The 23,194-nt window shown below is 33.8% G+C and overlaps 1 protein-coding gene across 1 annotated transcript in view; it reads left to right on the plus strand.

Annotated features, from left to right (window-relative positions):
• Nucleotides 1–13,021: 13,021 nt before the first annotated feature.
• The window catches only part of LOC149143353 (fluoride export protein 1-like), an 84,428-nt gene continuing 74,255 nt past the window's right edge, over nt 13,022–23,194 (plus strand). Inside the window, exon 1 of the mRNA XM_089449612.1 lies at nt 13,022–13,154. Within this exon, the coding sequence (XP_089305738.1) occupies nt 13,038–13,154 (117 nt within the window). The 5' untranslated portion in view covers nt 13,022–13,037. The remainder of the gene's footprint in view (nt 13,155–23,194) is intronic.

The raw sequence follows: 23,194 nt of genomic DNA on the forward strand, positions 1-23,194 counted from the left end.
CCTTTCCACTAAGAAGCAATGATTTTGGGCTACTTGTTTCAGTTGTACCTTCCTCTTTCAATGGTACAAGAGTGTGATTGATGCCATCCTTTTCAAACTGATAACAATTTCTCTCTCCATCATGTGTCACCTTCCTATCAAACTACCATGGGCGACCCAAAAGAATGTGACAAGAATCCATTGGCATTACATCACAAAACACCTTTTTTTTATACCTGCCTATCTGAAACTCAACTTCACTTTGTTCATGCACCAACAATTGGTGTCCTTTTTGTAATCACGATACCTTATAAGGTGTGGGGTGCTTAATCTTTTTCAATCCCAATTTTTTCACCATCTCTTGGGAGACTAGATTGTCTGTAATTTCGATGTCAATCACCAATTTTCAGAATTTGCATTTTTCCTTACACATTGTCTTGAATAAGGATTTCCTTTGGACTGGTTCAGCAGTCTTCTTTGCTAGTGTTAACATGACTTTGTGCATCATCAACACCTCTCCAGTCTCTAGCACATTCTCTACCTCAGGTACTTGTGCCTCTACTGCTTCAGTTTGATATATGTATGCACTTCGTTGTCTCGTATTTTGATTCTCGGGACATTCAAAAGATCGGTGACCCAATTTGTTACATTTGTAACATGGTAGACAGTATCTCTGCCTCTTCCTCTACCTCTACCTCTCTGGTAAGGTATTCCTCCTCTGCTTCCACCTTCTTTCTCTCACTGCCCTTATTGATTTGAGTTTCCTTCACCATTCTTTTGCGTTGGAAACTTTCCTCTTCCATTTGTCTGTCCTTTCCCTTTGGAAAACCCATGTCCTCTACTATAGCTTTTCTTCCTAGTTATATTTTCTTCTGCCTTCAAAGCGCACTGGTATGCTTCCTCTATTGTCCTTGGAGAAAGTATGTTGATTTCATCTTGGATATCTAACCTCAAACCACTCATATACCTTGGTGTCTTCTCTAGGGTATCTTCTACATAGCCTTCTCTCAAATTCACCTTGTAAAACTCTTTCGTGTAGTCCCTCATTGTCATTATCTTTCGTTTAATATTTTGCATTTGTTTGTAAAGATTTAGCGGGTAATCCTTTGGCAAGAACTTACTCTTCACCTTTTCCACCATTCTATCCCATTGCTTGATCAATGGTTTGTCCTTCTTCCTTCTTTCAGCCTATACATTGTCCCACCATAGTGCAGCATGGCCTTTCAACCTTGTCACAACAAACTTGACTCTCTTATCCTCATCAATTTCCTCGTACTCAAAATACTTGTCCATCTCACTGATCTAATCTAGTAGATTCTCATCTTTCAAACTGCCATCGCAAATAGAGATTTCAGCCTTTGGCATTGAACTTGATCCCAATAATGCTCTCAAAAACTTCTTCAACAGGTGTTGCTCCTTCTTCTTCAAGTTCCTCTTCGGCCTCACTAACATCTCCACCTTCAGGATCTCGTTGTCTCCCTACTTCCATGGCTTCTAACTAAACTTGTAGTCTCCTTATCTCTTCCCAGAGTTTTGCATTACTCACGAGTCTGCCTCTGTGACCTAGTTCCCTTCCTGCTCACCTATTCATATCTCTATTCTATAGAGACCAACAACGTTAAGGCTCTGATACCACAAATTTATGGTTGATGTCTCAACAAACCATAGTGTTGGTACAGGGTGAACAAAAAATCATTGTTATCTCAACAAACCACATTGCTGGTACAAGGGAAATATAAAAGCATTGCTACCTCAGCAAACCACAGTGCTGGTACATGGGGAGCAACAAATCGTTTTTCCTAGCCACACAGTTTAAAGATCCCTTTACAACTCCCCAACCAAGGATATTTTTGGAAAATCGCTCATGTGTTACCAAATAGACCCTGCTCTACACAAAACCCAGATGCCAAAATTATTTCATCTTCCTTTTATCATAAATTGACCCACAAATTGATGGTGGTTTTCCCTTACGAATTTTCTTTCTTCTGTTGGCTTGATAAACAGTGCTCTGTTTTCTCGAATCTGTAATGTAAATGACTCTTTCCAATACAAAATATTGGGTGAAAAAGCATTGGGTTAGAAGATTAACTGAAATGTGATTCTCCATTTTCTCATTTAAATGTAAGTAACAGAGAAAATGCAGTGCATGAATTCCTCATTCAACACAGCTATTTAAAGACCAAATCAATTTCAATCTCTATATATTAATATTACGGTTCACAAACCTCACGAGCACGTATGCAAATAATTGTCTCGCACACACTTACAAATTTTGATTTGCTGATAAAAAAACACTAGTCTAACAAATGTTGTTCAGTTAGCTTCAATATCCCACAGAGGAAAAAACAATGTACGTCTCTCTCAAACCCAAAAATTCTAGCCCCCAATATTTTTCCTCCTCTCCCCAAAAACTAAAAGAAACTGTCCAAGAAATGAGTTCATGGATGCGAATCAATTTCCCTTAGCCCTAACTACCTACTAACTATAAAATCATTTATTTTAACCAGATATTCCTAACTAATCTTAACTCAATATCAAAAACTTTTCACAAATAAACTTTAAAATGTTCTAGCCTTGATATGTGATCAATCCATCACATTGTTAGGCCCTTGGTCTGACTTTAATAACTTATCATTTTTATGTACTCGGCCTAATGCACCTGCATCAAACAAGCTACCCCGACACTAAACTACAAACCCTTAACGAATAAAACTCAGGTTTTCAAATTATGTCAATCATGAAACCCATAAAGTACTAGAAAGAACACCGTATGCAAAAGATAATCCCTTATTAAGGAATGAATCTTTGTATCCGTAACTGAATTCACAAAAGAATAGTAATTTCATTTACCATTACAAAATAAATATGGTTTTACAGAGAAAGAGAATAATGTTATTCGTAAAGAAAACCTCAGTGACTAATTCTCTGTGACTAGTAAAGGAGTGGAGAGGCTATCTATATGTAAATATAAATCACTAGCATTATGACTATAAAACCAAGTTTATAAAAAAACTATGGAAACTAAAACTTCTCAAATGGAAACATGAAATCAATCTAAACAGTCCAACATGAATGGGCTTAATAGCTTGATTATCTAAGCAAGGGTTTCCAACCTTTTTCACATAAGAAAGTGATGGAAAAACTGAATATCAAGAACCCCAAAATCTATAAATTCACATAACTATTTATGATGTAAAAATTAGGAAAAGAACAGAGCTTCAATGGAGTATAGTTCTAATTCCAAAGGAAAAATAAATATCAAAAGAACCATACCTTCTTCTGGTTTCTGCAATTAACAAAAAAATAACTATTGATAAACTTGTGTTGAGTGAGACTGAAATATTCAGATTACCCTGTATTATTTACTCCTTTGAACCAAAAACCCTTACAGCAAAGAAAGCTACAATTTATACACGAGATTTAACGGGGAATCTTCCTAGATAATAAGAAATATTTTTCAACTTTAAAGAGACACCTTGAAAGGGTGCGAGACCAAGTAAAGCACCTGTATGGGGAGACCCCTTGTCAAGACTTCGTGCCAAGAAACCCTTATGTGTAGCAAAACCCAAATAAAAATGCGACATTGACGTAAGTGAAAGAGGGGTTATATGTATAAGAGTACGCAAACAAAAGAGGGAGGTCATAGGAAGAACTCCTTTAATAAACCTTAAGGCAGAAACAAAATTTCCATAGGTATGGTTGGTGTCATACCTAAGAGGAAGTAGTGCACTGAACCCTCCCGAAGTTCTTCAGAACAAAACAAACAAAAATAACAAAGCCTTTTTGTATTAGGGAATAAAACAAGATGAAAACATAAGATTTTGATTCTGAAAAAAAAAAAAAAAAAACAAAAAAAAAAAAAAAAAAAAAAAAAAAAAAAAAAAAAAAAAAAAACAAAACAAGGATAACACTTGAGTACCTTTCCCAAGTCCCATGATTGTCTAAACAAAAAAAACAAAGTCTAGAAATACATGTGGATTAGCCTGCACTAACCGAAGACATGTTGTCAATTAGACCATCAGGAAAGCATTTTTCATCGAAATCACCAGTAACTCGGGGTCACAAATGAGGGAATGGAGGTGTCTTACCATGGTTGCAGCAAAGCGGTTCTAATACTCCTTCTCCTTGCGAATGAGCAACGACATCAGGGGGAAAACCGGTTATTTTTCCCTTATCTCCTACTGAGGAATGCATACCGTAGGATTGAAACCCTATCAATCAACGGTGAGATCCTTTTGTATAAATTCTCACTGTAGATTAACCTGATAATGCAATATAACTAAAGCAAAATACTTTAATCTACTTCTACAATCAAACTTGCGGAAGCTTAATAGATTTGAGCAAGATCAAGAAGAACACATATAACCAGAATAACAATCAATGCACATGAAACACAGAAGAATAATCAGGGGAAAGCCTCAGCTAAAAACCCCACTATCTATATTATCATACAAGGTGGAAATACATCATAATTACACAAAGCCGTAGCTCTCACAGCTAGCCAGATCTCAATACAATCCTCCTGGATGCTCATAGGCAATCAAAGCTTCTCACAAGCCTTCATCTCTACCCTCCAAGCTCCTATTTCCTTGCGCGATTTCTCTTGGGTGATCCTCCTGTTACCAAGTGGAAGACTGATCACTCACACTGATCCTACACCCTGCCAGAACTACGCAATCCTCAAGGAACCTTGTTCCTTCTGCATGCATGAGTTTCCTTTATAGGAGAAAACATGCAACTGATAGTACACAATCCTTGACATTTAGCTCAACTGGGTCTTTCTTTGAATAGGCATGCATGAGTTTCTGATGAGGGAATCTTCAGTTATCTAGAGTACACCTGTTGAGTGCATGCATGCATCAACTGATTGATAACTCACACTTAGTTCCTCAAACAGTTTGGAACTAAGTTAACAGGACTTAACTCAGTAAACTTAGCTAACTAATTACAACTCAAATATAACTCAATCTTATCTCCTTAATTAAGGGATAATCTCCTTAATTTAAGGTGTAACTGTTGCATGATTGGAGAAAGACTTCTAACTTGAATTTCTCCAACTAATTAACTCGAGATGAATTAATTAATTATTTTCAAGCAGCTGGTGAGAATAAATTCAAATTTAATTCACAATTTTAATTCAAGGACAAATTAAAATTGGAATATTCTGGATTATATTTTTATCATTTCTTGTTGCTATTTTCAGCACTCCCTCTTAACAAGAAAGGAATTCAACTCGATCCTGATCCTGAACCTTTGGAATGTTCTGCATGCAACACTTCTCTCTAGTGTTGTTGCTCCAACAATCCAGAAATAAAATAAATTAAAAAAAAAAAAAAAAAAAACATCCAACCTGAATCAATATGATGCATCTATCATCAAAGTCTCTGACTACTCCAATCCCACCGATTCCTCCTGCTACATCCGTGCTACTGCTAGTCCTTTCTCCCAGCACTGCATCCGCACTGCACATCCTCTCATCATGTTGCATCATGCTGCCCACTGTTGCATTGAAACTCAGTTACTGAAAAGTAAGTAACTGATCACCCAACTAACCTCTCTGGTGGGCTAGAAATACCCTCTGATGTTGAAGCTCCCTCTGCCGCTAACAAGTGCTCCCTCTCTGACCTCTGCACTATTGCAACAACTCCCTGCATCTGGCACCATTGCACACCTCTCTATGCCATCTTGCACTGGTGCAACACTCATGTGCCTCTTGCACTGCCGCAGCCTGCTAGCCTCTTGCAGTCTCGAGACTCCTACACTATAGGTCTCTCCGCCACTCCATCCACATCCGTCTCTACCCACTCAACTAGTCCTGTGACTCCTCATCGAGGCTCCCATAGCAAGTTCTAATCAAAGAGGCTGGGTACTCAAGGATCTTGCCCCTATTTCAGCCTTCTTGGGACTATCACTTCACGTCGCCCCACCTCACACCTGGAGGTATGGCTGCATGTGATCCCTCTTCCCACTTCTTCAATTGTGGCTCCTCCACAATTGTCTGAGACTTCTTCTGGGACTGCATGTTGAGGTAATGTACTCCCCCTCTCAACCACCAAGTCTCTAACATTTTCCTTGCTCCTCAAGGCTTTGCATGCATCTTGAACCTCAAGAGCATATAGGTTCTTGACTGGTGAACCGATCTATTTCAACTGTCTCGTGGTGATGTGTCTAAGGAAAACCTTTCCCTTAATGAAGACAACATCATAGCCTTTGTCCTCCAACATCGCGACTGATACCATGTTCTTCTTTGGTCCAGGCACATACTTCACATCTGTCAAGGTGATAGAAGCTCCATGCTCCCTCTCAAAAGCAATCGTTCCCACTCCTGAAACACTAAACTTTTCATCGTCACCCATCTCTATGCGAATCTTGAGGTCTTTCTCCTCCAAGGTACTGAATAAACTTTTATTGTCAGTCATGTGGAATGAGGCTCCACTGTCAAGAAACCAACCACAACCCATCATCGATGACACCATGCATGCGATGAGGGTAAAGTCCATTTCGAACTGAGAGGCTAATGCCCCACCTTCTAATCCCTCCGAGGATCCCTTCTTGGACTTCTTCAATGGGCAATTAGTCGCATAATGTCCCATCTCGTAACAATTAAATCATCTCACTTTAGACTTGTCAACCTTCTTCCCTCCATGATAAGAATTCGATTCAGAATTGGAAACCTTCCTCTTTCCTTCCCTTGCCATTGACCAACCTTGAAGTATGATATGAATTCGATTTGCACCTGCAAACCTGAACTTAAAAATTCGAATTCTCTTCTCCGTATACTATTCACAGCTCCGATAAACCAAGCTCTGATACCATGTATAAATTTCTCTATAGATCAGCTAGCTCTAATACCATGTAGAAATTCTCAGTGTAGATTAACCTGATAATGCAATATAACTAAAGCAAAATACTTTAATCTACTTCTACAATCAAACTTGCGGAAGCTTAATAGATTTGAGCAAGATCAAGCAGAACACATATAACCAAAAGAAGAATCAATGCACATGAAACACACAAGAATAATCAGGGGAAAGCCTCAACTAAAAACCCCACTATCTGTATTATCATACAAGGTGGAAATACATCAGAATTACACAAAGCCTTAGCTCTCACAGCTAGCCAGCTCTCAATACAATCCTCCTAGATGCTCATAGGCAATCAAAGCTTCTCACAAGCCTTCCTCTCTGCTCTCCAAGCTCCTATTTCCTTGCGCGGTTTCTCCTAGGTGATGCTCCTGTTACCAAGTGGAAGACTGATCACTCACACTGATCTTACACCCTGTGAGAACTGCACAATCCATGAATTTCCTTGGTCCTTGTGCATGCATGAATTTCCTTTATAGGAGAAAGAATGCAACTGATAGTACACTATCCTTGACATTTAGCCCAATTGGGTCTTTCTCTGAATAGACATGCATGAGTTTCTGATGAGGGAATCTTCAGTTATCTGGAGTACACTTGTTGAGTGAATGCATGCATCAACTGACTGATAACTCACAATTAGTTCCTCAAACAGTTTGGAACTAATTTAACTGGACTTAACTCAGTAAATTGAGCTAACTAATTACAACTCAAATATAACTCAATCTTATCTCCTTAATTAAGGGATAATCTCCTTAATTTAAGGGATAACTGTTGCATGACTGCAGAAAGACTTCTAACTTGAATTTCTCCAACTAATTAACTCAAGATGAATTAATTAATTATTTTCAAGCAGCTGGTGAGACTAAATTCGAATTTAATTCACAATTTTAATTCAAGGAAAAATTAAAATTGGAATATTCTGGATTCTATTTTTATCATTTCTTGTTGCTATTTTCAACACCTTTCCAGGTGTGACCGTAGATTCATCGAAAACTTTCCCTCTTGAAAATCATGCCATGGGACAACTGGTGCCCATTCGACACTAGAGAAGTAGTGTAAGGAAAATTATAATGTCACAAACTTTAACCATAAGAAAAATAATATACGATAAATTCAGTCGCATAATGAATGTGCGTATAAGGAGAATTCCCTTAGAAGCCTAGGCAAAAAACATTATGTTTTAATCATTCTAATGATATATGTATAGGTGACAAGATTTGTTTCTAGGAAACTTGGAATGTTGTGATAATTCTCTATGTTAATTCCTAGTACATTTATAGTGGGATTATTTTTTTTTAGTTTTAGAGTTGATGAGTTTTACACCGGATCTACCAAGTCGAGGGGGATCAAATGTATTGAGATGCAAAGAGATTTGATCCATCTTGGTTCTTGGTAGGTCTGAAGTTATGGATCTACCAAGTCAAGAGGGATAAAATCTCTTGAGATGCAAATGTATTGAGATGCAAAGAAATTTGATCCCACTTAGTGCTTGGTAGATCCAAAGTTATGGATCTACATTGGTTGAGTCGAGAGGCACTCTAGTATGGTAATCTTGTTTAATATTTTGGCCAGGTCAAATTACAAAAAAAAAGAAAAAAAAAAGGTAATAATTGAAGTAGAATAGTTTATTTACAGTTGAATTTTTTTGGATTTTAGATTTTGAATATAATATTTTATTTTAAAATATAATATAATATTTTTATTTTTTAATAAATTACTCTTTTTTTAATTATGTTGATAGACCTCTCCAACCTAGTATGGAAGAGAAGTTGTCTGTCTTATAAACAATACAAATAAAATAATAAAAACCAACCTAGATCCATCTTAACTTCGTATCTACATAAAATAATAAAAACCAATCTAGATCCAAGAGCTAAGGTCGATCAAATCTCTTTTCACTCATATTTTCATCTCAAGAGATTTGATCCCTCTCAACCCTTACAAAAAGTAGAATTTCGCTCTTAAAGGCTTAACTTATCTACTTATTTCAAAAAACAATATCTCTTAACAAATTCAAAATCTTTCTATAAAATTAAAATATAAATTTTAATTAATAATAATTATAACAAAACAAATATCCAATTTTATCATTAAAACAACCTCCTCGCCCCTCTCATTTCAACAATTAAAATGAATCTCTAAAACAAAAACAAATAATTTTATTTATATTTTAAAAGTAGCATATACAACTTTAATTTCTCTTCTTTTTTTTCTTAAGAATGTGGTAAAACCTATCATAATTCATTTGTTAATGGGTAAAATAAATTATAATTTGTTATGTAATGTCCTTTCCTAAATTATTTTGGAACAAGATTAATTTCTACATTTTTGGGCCAATTTTGGAGGTGATGTGGCCCATTCGATTTTATTAGGAGGCTAGACTTAGTATAATTTATTTTGATGTGGTTAAGTTATACGTGGGGGCAACCCACACTAGGATAATACGCATTCCCTAGTTCGATTTACATGGAGGGAAATCGATGGTTAAGTGAGAGACCCAAGATGGAGGGAAAATGGAGGGAAAAGTGTTCCACGAAATCTATATAAGGAAAGAAACTCTCCTCATTTCATCATCTTTTGGCATATCGAAATTCTCTTTAGTTTCTCAAGTTGCTTAGTCGAGTCACTTGTTGTTTAGCAATAGTTCTTCAAGCGGAGAGCTCACGGAAAGCTCACCCTTTCTTTGGGGGACTTCGAGTTCCACCCTAGAGAGGCTCATCTACATTCTTTTGGTGGAGTTTTTCATTGTGATTTCCAACAGTTGCATCCATCGTCTCCAGGTGGTGCGTATTTCTGTAGGGCGCAGTGAGGAGAGATCGAGTTATGATTGTGACATCTTTTAGAGGATCTTTGGCCAGGGGAAATTCCGGAAAGGAGGCTTGGGTGTTTGACAACCATTTGGGTGAGTTTTAGAGTTGGAGGAGAGAGCTTCTATTCAATGTGACTTTCACACTTCCTGGACCAGTGCAAAGGGAGAATATTGTACACATGTAGGAGGTGGAGACTCAGCTTTTGTGGTTGATCCTTGTCAGGAGAGACAAGGGAAAAATCTATGGAGGAGATTGCTACTTTTCTAGAGCCTTGGAGGAGGATTTTGTTGGCGTCTTTGCAAGTCGTGTTCTTCAGTAGTTTGGAGGGCATAGGCCTCTTAGGGGTCGATTTTGGGAGGTCAAAATCTAGAAAAACCATTTATGGGTTTTCTAAGAGGAGTCTGTGGTTTAAATTTTAGAATTTTCCGAACGATATTCGAGCCTGAAATCCTAATTCTTATAATAAGGTGAATTGCCAGTTAGCTGGGGAATTCGCACCATTATGTGGGTTCAACTTTGGCTTGGAATCAGACCAAACACTTTTTGGTTTTTTGTGGGTTTTGGTCAAGGAGCTTGGGGTTAGTTTTGCAGTCTTTTCTGAGCACCAGAGGTGGGGTTTCTAGCAGTTTCTTTCCATCTAGCACTGTAGTTTTCTGGGCAACACATAGCATTAGAGGAACTGTCAATATGAGCATTTGAGATCATTGTCTTATCACCTGGGTTCTGTCATGCTTGCCATTGAGGCAAGCCTAGGTGCATTTCTCCATACTATTGTACTTGCTCCATTGGATTAATAAAATGGCTTAGCTGGTTCTTACTTCTAGAGTTTTTACGAGTATTTGTTGAATGTTTAAAATTTATGTGTTGTAAATTGATTTTGCTTTATATATCACTGTTTATCCAAGTTTGGAACATTACATGTTATTAAAACTAACTCATCATTATGATTCCAAGAGAAACACAGAGTTAAAATAATTTATTAGTAATTCATATAAATAGATTTTCACTCTTAAAGATTTAACTTATTTCCAAAGAACATGGACTCCTAACAAATTTAAATAATTTGAAGTCTTTCTATAAAATTAGAATACTATTTTTTTATTAATAATAATTATAACAAAACTAATATTCCCTTTTCATTCTTAAGACAACCTCCTTAAGCCTCTCCTTTCATCAACTAAAATAAATTTCAAAATGATTATAAAACTTTTAATTTTCTCAATCTTAATGAATATTAAACCTATAAACTAAAAAATACACACATATACATAGATAGAAGTTAATATCAATCTTAATGAATCAATCACATCTAAATAAACACAATCAAATATTAGCCAAATGTAAATAATAATGGGAATATAAAAAAAAATAATAATTAAAATGTTGCACATGACCCTTTGCAACAAAGTATGGACCTCCGCTAGGTGTAAACAATGTGGTCTACTTAATGTTGAGTTCCAAAGGCTCCTAGTGGTAGATCTTCAATAGTCTAAAACATCTTTTATGTTTATGTCTTTATACTTATGGCACTCTATTAAATAAAACCTCTGCAACCAAGTAATTTAAAAAATTCAATCAAATTTTCATTAAAAAATTGAAATTAATGAACTTCACAAAATTAAGTTAAATAAAGTGAATATATGAAGATACCTAATGTTTTCACCTTTTATTGTTTTGATTCTGATTATTCTTCAACTTTAATTTCTTAACCATGGAACATGACCATTATAACTATGACTATGTTCTCATTATTGTTCGTATTAGATGTTTAACCTAATATAACATATAGATATTACTCAAAGTCTTAATCAAATACTTTTTTTTTATTTGGAAAAACAAAAAATTCATGTTTATTTTTTTTGGAGAAACAAAAAATTCATGCTTTTAAATAGCTTTTTTTACAATACCATGAACCAATACCTGAGTACCCTAAAATCATAACTCATTTCAGCTAATAAAATTTGTAACAAAAATATGATTTTTTTTTTTTGAAATAAAAATTTCAAATTATTATAATAATTCTTATCGATCTTCATAAAAGCAAAATTATTGGTACTTTTTACTTTATTGATATTGATAGTAGACTACTTTTTGCTTTAAAAAACATATTTCAGTATCAACAGTTTTTTTTAATATATTTCAGTATCAACTTTTTTTTTTAACATATTTCAAATCATATTTCGTAATTTTTTTTTCTTTTTTACATATTTCAGTATCAACCTTTTTTTTACCTATTTCAATATCAACTGTTTTTTTTAAATATATTTCAGTATCAACTTTTCCTTTTTTAAACATCTTTCAAATCAACTTTTCTTTTTTTCAAACATATTTCAGGATCAACTTTTTTTTTTTACATATTTCAGTATCAACTTTTTTCCTTTAAATATGCCCGGTCAATCTGGGTCAAGGCAGGATCATAGAGTCATGAGAACGAAAACAGTGTTCGCAGGGGTTTCTGAGCTTTTTCCGAGCCAGTGTCGTGAAAAACAAGCATAGCTATTTATAGGTATTTTCATGGCGTCATGTAAACTGCATGCATCAATTCTCAGAACTCATAAAAGGAGTCTGTTGCATGCATTAATTGCTGCTCATGTAAGAGTAGCAATTTAATGGATTGGAGCCAGAGGATGAGTGGTTTGTACGCACCTGTCTCACAATTTTTTTTGTCAATGGAGTTGAAGTAGTATGTAACCAGCACAGGTTCAAGCACAGAAATACAGTGTCGATGGCAGGCAGCAGAAGGCTCGGCGATGCGACCGGATCACCGCAGGAAATTGCTCCGGTTCCTTCAACCACGTCGTCTAGTAAGCCAGTACCCATGACCGCAGGTTCCCTACAGTTGATGCCAGTCTGATGAATTAAAGAATTTACTGGCAGGTGATCAGGTTAGGTTTCTGCCAAATTAGGGATCTGTTTAGATATTCGAGTATCCCACTCCTGTTTAGTTCTTCTTTTTACATTTGAAAAGTTCTCTCCGCTGAGATGCCACCATTGCGAATCTATTCTGTTAAAATCCTCACTTGGCCCTGGCCCTGATGGAATGAAATATCCTGTATGCATCAATAGGTATTTATTTTTTTGAAGTTACATAGTATGTTTTGTATTTGATTTAATTGGGTGAAAATGTTTGTGGACGGGAGAGGCTCATTAGTTCAGATGTGTAAAGATATATATTAATTAAAATTTTGTTATATCAATCTCAATCAAAATAAAAATTAAAAAAAATTACATTTGAAAAAATTGAATCCCTCCCCACCCATATTAATATATTTTAATAACCCATATTAATATATTTGTATTAGAGATAATTCCATACCAGTTATTTGAATATGAAGATGCCACAAACACCTATGTCCTGATCATGCTCTCTGTAATTATTCCTGACATGAATAATAACATTGAAGATTGCTGGTTTCAGAGTACCGCGAAGAAAAGCCAAGGCCCTACCATCGGGTTGATGGTCTCTGCCCTACCTTCTCTGGCCAACTTTAGCATTCTTGGGGTGAGCTTAAAGTCAATACTTATGGCCTTTCCAACATTTTTCCATGCTAATTATACTGTTCTGAAATTTTCCTGTAACTTGAACTGTATATTTGGGCGCTTGCGTTTCTCACATTGAACGAATTGACAGGTGATGATCAGGTTCGGCTTGGTAATCTTATTAGGACCCGGCATTGCAGGCTTAACTGCAAGCAACAGTCCGCTATTCCTCGATCTCCCTGTTAATATGGTATTAACTTGCTCATGTAATTTCGTTACCCATGTTGAATCGAAGCTACCACAGGTTTGAGATATGGGGAAAGGGCTGGACTAACATTGTTGTGAGTGAGCAAGAACAGGTGGGCTGTTTCTTCATGGGCTGGGTGGGATCAATTCTGAAGAAAGAAATAACGGATATATCACCATTGTTGGCGATAGGTCTCAGCACGGGTCTCATGGGAAGTATTACAACATTCTCTTCGTGGAACCAGTCAGTCATATCAGCCATCACCCATGGCTATGTTTTACAGGGCATATGTGCCTTATTTATTGGTAAGTTGGTCATTTGTAATTGCATTAAGAGAAAATAAAGCAATCTACAGCTTTAAAGAAGACGTGTCAATTTATTTATCTCTTTCCCTCAGTTTCTGAGTTTTTGTAAATTGCAGATTCTGGGCATTTGCTTTATCTCTTTTCTTTGGAAAGGGAAAATATTATAGTTTTATTATTTCTTTGAAAATGTTTCAAAATTGCATTTTCCAGATGTTTTCCCAAGTATGTTTTTGTGAATTGCCTTTTACTTGGAACATTCTAAAGCTTTTTAAAACATAAAGTTGTTTTTTCGTTTCATTAGATTTAGAAATATAAAAAAAACTCCATTGATTCGCTGAATAATCGATAGAATCAATAATCGATATCCTTTTAATGCCCGAGATATGACTTTAATATCTATAAATATAACAGATATAATCAGTTAAAGAATAAAATTTGATTAGAAAATAAAAAAAAAAAAATCAGAAGAGTATTTTTTTTGCTCTGGTCATTATTTAATGCAGAAAGTGATAATATTCTGAAATCTTTCTATTTCTGTTTGTTTGTTATCATCAATTTTAGTTTTTATAAACTATCAGCGTCTATATTTTTGTTTGTGTATACATGCTGAAAAGCAAGATGGTTAAAAAACAGTTTCAAACATTTGACCTTTTTTAAGACACAATTTGAAACACATTGTCATGTATTTATTCATCTTTTATCCATCTAATGACAACCTGAAAATCACTAAACACCTATAAATTGTTAATTTCTTTATCATTTGCACACAATAATACTAGTTTTAGTGCTATTAATTCTGCATAACTTTATGACTCTTCTCTCAATTCTTCCCTAAACTTAATGGAATGATTATTTTTAGAAATTAGGACCTCTCCTCTCCCCCTCTACATAGAGCAAGATTCCCTTTTGACATCCCATAAAAAAATGCCCAAGGAAAGCTCCAATGAATTTGTTCTATGTTCACCACCCTCAGCAAGTTTTATTCCTTTGTCTTATGGAAAATAACTCAATATGTTAACCCATTGACTACACGATTATGGAGGAATGTGTTTTTATTCAAAATTTGAAAGCTTCCTAGCCAAACATATGCTCATGTCACTATAAATGAAAGAGTTTTAAACGCTTTTGTTTATGGATTCCCTGTCCAAATCCTCAAAGCTACTTCAATGGAATCTCCTAACTAAACATTTTTCAATTCTTTTAGGACCTCCACTTCTAATGAATTTGCAAAAAACACATTTTATATACCCCTCTCAATCCTTATTCTGTTAATACTTTGTTCATGAATAAACGTCACATAAACAACTTTGCTCCATTTTCATTAGATGCATGGAATCTGCAAAAACACATTTTCCAAGCCCCTCCCAATCCCTTTACTGCAATTTGTCCCAAGTTAATACTTTGAATGTCATCAATAAACACTACATAAACAGTGTTGTTCCATTTTTATTGTATACATGGAATCTGCAATTAATATAAAAACAAAAATTTCCTTGTACACATATAATTATAAATAGATCAGGAAATAGAGCCCACAGAGTGTACTGTGCAGCTCAATTGGTAATGGCCATGATATGAAATATTATGTAAAGAAATATAAAATTTGAAATTAAAATATATGTGAATAAAAAAATCAGAAAATAAGATAAATATCAGTTAAATGTGAAGTGGTTATTTGTAAGAAGGGACTAAGTTCATATCGCTATAAATAAATCAGGGAAAAGGATAAATATCCATTGGTTAGTTCTAACATGTGAAGAGGCCAGAAGATCATTGACAGGTGAATGGTCAAGTTTGTCATCAGCTAATTAAAAGCAATGATAATACAGGAACTAAGCTAACACAGATGTCCTTCTTGGATGGCATGCAAACAGCCAAGCTTCTGAAAAAGCTGGTGTTTCACAACGATCTTCTTGGATGGCATGCAAACAGCCAAGCTTCTGAAAAAGCTGGTGTTTCACAACGATCTACCACAGAGGAGCTCTGAGAACAGGGACTACAAGGTGCAGTGCATCTTTATTCTGGCTAGTTCATTGATGTGGATAGGGTCAGCAGTTCTGTCTATTTTAGACGTTCATAATCCAACAAGGAGAAAGCTATGGATGGCCTGCGCAGTGGGGCCTTTGGGAACCTGGATGCGCTGGTTTCTCTCAAAACTCAATGGCCAACGTATCACCATCGGTTCCCGCCCGCGTTTCAAATGGTTTCCACTTGGCACCTTCTTCGCCAACTCGGTGGCAGTCATTGCGGGGCTGGAGCTAATCAGTCATATATTGGGTATTTAATGCCCTCAGAACAGCACGCCACTTAGTCCGATAACACGGGAGCGAGCAAATATTATTTAATGCCGAATTTGCCCGCTCCGTATTATCGTCTTAAATTGCGTGCTGCTCTGAGAGCATTAAATACCCAATATATGACTGGTTAGTGTTTCCCGTCATTGCCGAGGCTGACATGGCTCTTTACCAATGCAGAGTAAGTCCTCATACTGATGTAATGTTTGGTTTAAAAAAAAAACTGGATGAAACTAAATTAAATTAAATTCCACCTAAATTATACCAAACTAGCTAGCTTGGGGATAGTTTTTAATTCTGAGATTATGATCTTGCAGAACATCTGGATAAACTGTGGGTTTTCTTTTAATTGCAGACTCCAGATCACACTATGAAGCTATTAATGGAATCCTTTCAGCTGGGTCTGGCCGGCTGCATGAGCACGGTGTCTTCCATGATATTAGAGATGCACTCTCTCAGAGAAGGAAGTAAACCATGGAGGGCTCAATTTTATCTCTTTATAACTATTTCCTCTGCGATGGCTTTCTCTTTTGCCATATTTTCAACTCCCATTTTGACTTTAAAAACAAAGCACTGTTAGAGTCTGCCCCCTCTTCATATTCTTCTTCCAACTCTACTGGTGCAGAACGCCTTACCCACATATCAAATAATTGTATAGTGAGGTGATCTTTCCTGTGAATTTTGTACAGCCGTGGAGGTCAAAATTTTGTCTTTGGAACAGAGCAGTGCAGTGTCCACTTTAAACGGGATAATAAGCCGTGAAGATCAGCATATCATTACTGAATTGTCTGTACAAGACAATGGACCACTCTGCATTTATATGAGTCATCCTGATAGTGGAAGTCTATCCCGAGTTTCACCTGGTGGGAAAATTTTGATATCTGAACTACATCTTCAGCTATATCTATAGTTAGTGATGATCTCATCTATACCTTTCCAGGGGTCACAATTGTCTGTGCCGAATGAGAAAAGTAAATCTCTGAAACATCAGGGTCACAGTTTTGGATTCGCTTCCCACATTGGGTTCCAACTGTCTGTGACGAATGAGAAAAGTAAATCTCTGAAACATCAGGGTCACAGTTTCGGATCCCGCTACTTTTTTAAAGCATTGTACAAGGTTTGAATTGTGGGAGTAGCTCTAAACTCTTTATCATGATTTCTTTGGCAAAATTCTAAATGAAGTTGAAGTAGAATGTTCAGATCACATTGTTCAGATTAAGATAAAAGAAAATAAATAACATAAAACACGCAGAATACAGTATTTCTGAGTAATATAAATAAATAAATAAATAAAATAACTTAAAACAAATATAAATAAATAAATAAAATAACCTAAAATATATATATATATACTTAGGCATAAAATTGTTTCATGAAATAATATTTATTTCTCAATTCATGTTTTTGTGATCTATAATAAATTAAGAAAAACAAAAATTATTAAGTAAAAGTTATATTAATTAAACGAATCTAAAAATGATATTTAAATTATGATATTAATTTATTAAGAACAAAAATATGAACAAAAATATTATTAAGCAACTTGTTTTTGAAAAATAATATTAAAATTGATTTATTAAAATCAAATATTATTAAAAATTCTATTAATTGCATTATTTCTGATTAATAGAATTTTTAATAATATTTTATTTTAATAAATTAATTAAATATTATTTTTCAAAAAACACTGCAATATCGCTGTTACTTAATAATATTTGTTTTTAATAAATTAACATGTAAGACAAAATGAAAAATATTGACTAAAGTACAGTAAACATCAAAAATGAGAAAATCTCTATTCCACCTCAGCGCAATGATGATGATGATGGTTAATGTCCATTGACGCCAAACTTTGGTCTATCGAACCTAAAGAAACGAATTATTTAGTTTGATTTAAGATTTTATTCCTATGCTCATAAAGGAGAAACCTCTCAGCTGAGTGTAATTTTGACAACCTAAAAGGCTAGGAAGGTCAGTATTGTAACAAATATTTTGGCACTGAGATCTAATGTGGTTGTACACGGGGCACTCTAAGAGGAAGTGATTTTCATCCTCGATGTTCGTATTCTCAGAGAGATGGCAGAACCTTTCCATCCATGGTGTTTTAGGAACTGCCCAACTACCCGTTTCACTATGGAGCTCATGAGAGTTCATTGTAATCTTCGCTATATTAATTTTTTTCTTTGAGCTAGTAATAACAGAGAGATACTTTTGATCTTCTAGGGTGGGGTTGATGACCTCCTTATAATATCTTAATTTTCCTTTAGCTGCGAAATCTTTCTCACACCACATTTTTTCTTTGAACTTAGAAGTAACAATATTTTTAATGTTATTAATGTTTTGCAATGCAACATTCTCGTCAATCTCCCAATGGTTTAACCAGGCCCTGATGTCTTTATACCAACCTCGTTTGAGTCTTAGGTGGTTTTGGCTGGAATTTAAAGCTAGCTTAGGAAGTCTTTGGTCTCTTATGTTATTGAGTTTGTGCTTGTACAACAGAAGCCTAGTCATAGCTAGGCTCTCTATAGGGGAAAGACCCACATCTATAAGGAGAATAGGATAGGGTGTGTTGCTTTTAATTTTGAGGTTATAAGTTATAAAAACGCTTGTGGATTTGCTCAATCTTTCTCCAGGATTCCATAGAGATGCTACAACCCCAAACCTCACATCCATATAGGATAATCCGAGAGACTAAAGTTTCAAAGAGGAACTTTTTTCTATCCCACATTACTAGGTTTGTCGTTTTACAATTATTTTCAAGACCAAAATAAGATTTCCATCCTCCATTAATCCTTTTCTCAATGCTATAGTTCCAGTTGAGCTTGTGATGAATATCAATTCCTAGATACTTGTAGGAAGACGCTCCAAGTTATCATTGTCATACATAAAATTAGCTTAAATATCCTTCTTAAATTTGATAATCATAATTTTTGTTTTGTCAATATTTAACAATCATACTCATAGTCACCAGCGACATCAAAACATAAAACAAATCCTCCAAAAAAAACACACTCCACCAAAATCCCAAAAATGGCAGGGTGAGTATATCACCCAAACACCATTGCATTGCAGCACGTACATTCGCCACCCTAGCTAAATATCCATACATTTATATTGAAAGGACACACATTACACGCCAAAATATTCCAGATTACGGACATGTGAGTCGTTCACACTGATCGCCATTAATGCTCTCCTTTGGTTAAACCCCCGGGACTTTCTTTTTTTAATTTCGAAAGTTCTATAAAATTTTCCTTTTTCTAAGATTTTTTTTAAGTAATCTATGTAATTAGACTCTTTAAAATTCTAGTGTATTGAAAACTCTCTTGAATTTAGTAGCCAAAATTTTGAAATGAAAAATTATCTCTCTTTAGAGCTGGGGACATGTTCTAATTTACTATTACAAAATCATTTGCTCAGATTTTTTTTATTTTTTCTTTGATGATAAATATTTTTTCTTCTTTCCATTAAAAAAACCATGAAAAACTAACACTTTTAAATCTAGTTAATTTGATTTATTCAATTAAAAAGTTGTATAGAAATGATAAAAAGATATTAGCCATTTACATGGTTTCATTGAAAAATATTTCTTTTCAAATTCTTGATTTAATAAAACATTATATTCCATTAAAAAAAATATTCCCTTCAAAATCCTTGATTTATTAAAAGTTTTCTATTCTATTAAAAAAGTGTTTAAATGACATTAACTCAGAGAGAAATATTATTATTAAAATTTAATAATAAAAAATTAATTACTTAAAATATTAATTTAATTTATAAATCTATTTTTCATTTTAATTAGAAAAAAAATATGAACAATAACCCTTTAACTTTAAATAAGGGTCTGGTTAAACTATTGGGAGATCAATGAAAATGATGCATTGCAAAACATAAATAACATTAAAGATATTGTTACTTCTAAGTTCAAAGAAAAAATGTGGTGTGAGAAAGACTTATCGGCTAAAAGAAAATTAAGTTATTATAAGAAAGTCATCAACCCCACCCTAGAAGATCAATAGTATCTCTCTATTTTAACTAGCTCAAAGAAGAAAATTAATATAGCAAAGATTAGAACGAATTCTCATGAGCTCCATAGTGAAACAGGTCGTTGGGCAGTTCCTAAAACGCCATGGACGGAAAGGATTTGCCATATATGTGAGAATAGGAACATCGAGGTTGAAAACCACTTCCTCTTAGAATGCCCTGCGTATAACCACATTAGATCTCAGTTTCACAATCTTTGTGGAGGCTTCTCTCCAAGCTTTTTGAGCATAGGAATAAAATCTTAAATCAAAATAGATAATTTGTTTCTTTAGGTCCGATAGACTATTATTTGGTCTCAGCAGAAGTTAATCATCATCATCATCATCAATAATTTGATTTCATAGAAGTTTTTTATTTCATTAAAAAATTGCCAAAAAATTAAAAGACAACATCTTTTCATGAAAATTGAATAATAATGAAAATTTGACTATTTAAGATTCAATTATTTAATTGATAAAATGTTTTTATCTAATTTATAAAAACTATTTATTTATATGAAATAAACATTTTGAAAAAATAATTATACATCATATAATATAAAAATAATAATCGTTATCAAAATTTTATAAATAATATTAAAAAAATTGATGACACAGATTAAAAAACAAAAGGGGATTTTGACCGATCGTAAAATTTCGAATAAGCTGCTGGGACTGATAAGAAATTATTATTGCTTCCGTATCCTGAACAGATGAAAAACGCAATGTGACTTACCCCACTTGAATGTTTTGATTTGAATATTTTTTTAAATTAAAGTTGTGTTTTAATCCATTTGGGTTATTCGTTTTGTGCAAATATAAAAAATGATTATGTTTAAATTTTATCAAATAACTTTCCATTTATTTAAGATTAAAATAAAATTTTAAATATATAAATTATTTAATTTAAATATTTTTAAAATATATGTTTTAACAAATTTATTATCGATATATGAAATGTTATTATGTTTAAATTTTATCATATAATTTTAAGATTAAAACATTTTTTAAATTTGTGAAATAGTTGCATGACGTATATTGTGAAATAGTTGTATATGGTGTATTTTTAAAGATATATTATAATTGCTCATTTTGAGCGATTATGGTATGTTTTTGGGGATACATCATATATAATTATTAGTCCCTGCCTGGGACTCTTAGCAATCGATTGTGCGTTGACTGTGTATTGATCTATTGTTTGACCAAAAAATATTGATGTACATCACAACTTTAACCAAAGTTTTCATATTACAAAATAATATAAAATTTATTACGTAATTTTTGATTGGACAATAAAATTGGGGGTCTTATTACGCGGTTAGCAGATTTCAAGACATTATATACGGGGTAAATATAAGATATCCAAAGTTTTCACAGATTAAAAGTTTTTGTTATCCAAAGTTTTACATACATTGTGCTTGGTGCTATCAATAGTGGAAGAAAAAACGTTTTCCATGAAAATCATATACGGGTACACACTTATTGAGGCAATGCGCACACACTTATTGAGGCAATGCCCAATGTACATCAGAGCCATATCGGTGGACCGGAATACCCGGTGGAATGTGAAAATTGGAGTCTGGGTCGCGGAAATTTGACGTTTTGTGGAACAATTTTTTATTCTCAAACGTATTTGAGGGTGAACAAAAATTACTTTAAATTTGAGGTCCAATTATTTAGGGTGTGTGTCATAAATGAGTAGTTTACCAATAAGTAATTTACAGATAAAGATGGAGTAATTTATATAAGTAGTTTGCTAATAAGTAATTTATAGACGAAGATAATGGAAGTTATATAAACGTAAGAAAATTCGTAGTGTCAGGTTCTAGTTTTACATTGTTGTTATATATTTGTTAAACTATGTCTTTAATAATTATAAAATTTTGAAAATGTGTTTTATTCATTTTTATTAAAAATAAAAATTTATTGTATATAATTTTGAAAATGTGTTTTATTCATTTTTATTAAAAATGAAAATTTATTGTATATAAGTATATTTGATGATAATAGTTGAATTTTTCTTATTCATTATTTTTTTAGTAATAAACTTTTCCATTTTTTCCTTATTTAATATTAATGTGTATATGTGAAATAAACAATTATAAATAACTAAACATGCTTTAAATGGCATGTAAAGATACAAAAATTAAATTCTATAATTACATATATTTTAAGATAGTGTGATTTAACATATATGCCATGTTATTCTATAGTGTTTAATTGCAAATCAAGTCTTGAAGTAAATTAAAATACCATTCATTATTATTTTATTTTTAGGTGTTGTCCTTCTCTAATTGACATAACTTTATGTTTGGAGCATCACTTTTATAAATTGTGGTGATTTTCAAGAATCAATTAAATCTCAATATATTTTTGGTGCTATAGGATCAAACTAATATATCTCTCAATTATTATGCAAAATGAGAATTGATTGTATATGTATACATTTGATAATAATAGTTGATCTTCTTCTATCCATTATTTTTACCATTAGTAAGCGGAAGAAATATGGTTGATCCTCAAGGTTTAGGAAATTTATTTCCTATTTTAACATCAATGTGAATATGTGAAATAAATAATTATAAATAACCAAGCATATTTTAAATGGCATACAAGGATGCAAAAATTAAATTTCATAATTACATATATTTTAAGATAGCGTAGTTTAACAGATATGTCATGTTATTATTATATAATGTTTCATTGCAAATCAAGTCTTAAAATAAATTAAAATATCATTCATTATTAGTTTGTCCTAATTTTTTGCTACCTGTTCTCCGTGTCGTGTCATGCATGCAGTGTCCTGCATCCTGCAAGTGCCAGCTGTTTGCATGTGCAGAGGCGTCCACGGTGCTCTACAAATGCCTTGTCCGGAGTGCGGAGTAAGTTCAGAGCAAAGAGTGTCTAGTAGCTAATTCTCCAGAGTAAGTTCAGAGCAGAGAGTGTGGAGCAGCTAGTTTGAGGAGCAGAGGAGCAGAGAGCGTCGAGGAGCTTCACCTTTACAACTTGTAAGTTCCCAGACCGAACGAAGCATTCGCCATTTAATGTAATATTCACCATAAAAAAATGTTGAATTTCTACAAACGTTTAACATGGTTATTTGATGGCATGTAACTCTTTGCATTGTTCTCTTTGTCTATTCATGATAATAGTTTTGCTTCTATCACTCAAGCTTTCACTATATAAAGTGTTTT

Source organism: Pinus tabuliformis, chromosome X (assembly GCF_031772625.1).
Source record: "Pinus tabuliformis cultivar Carrire ecotype Pingquan chromosome X, CPIR1, whole genome shotgun sequence".
NCBI lineage: Eukaryota > Viridiplantae > Streptophyta > Pinopsida > Pinales > Pinaceae > Pinus > Pinus tabuliformis.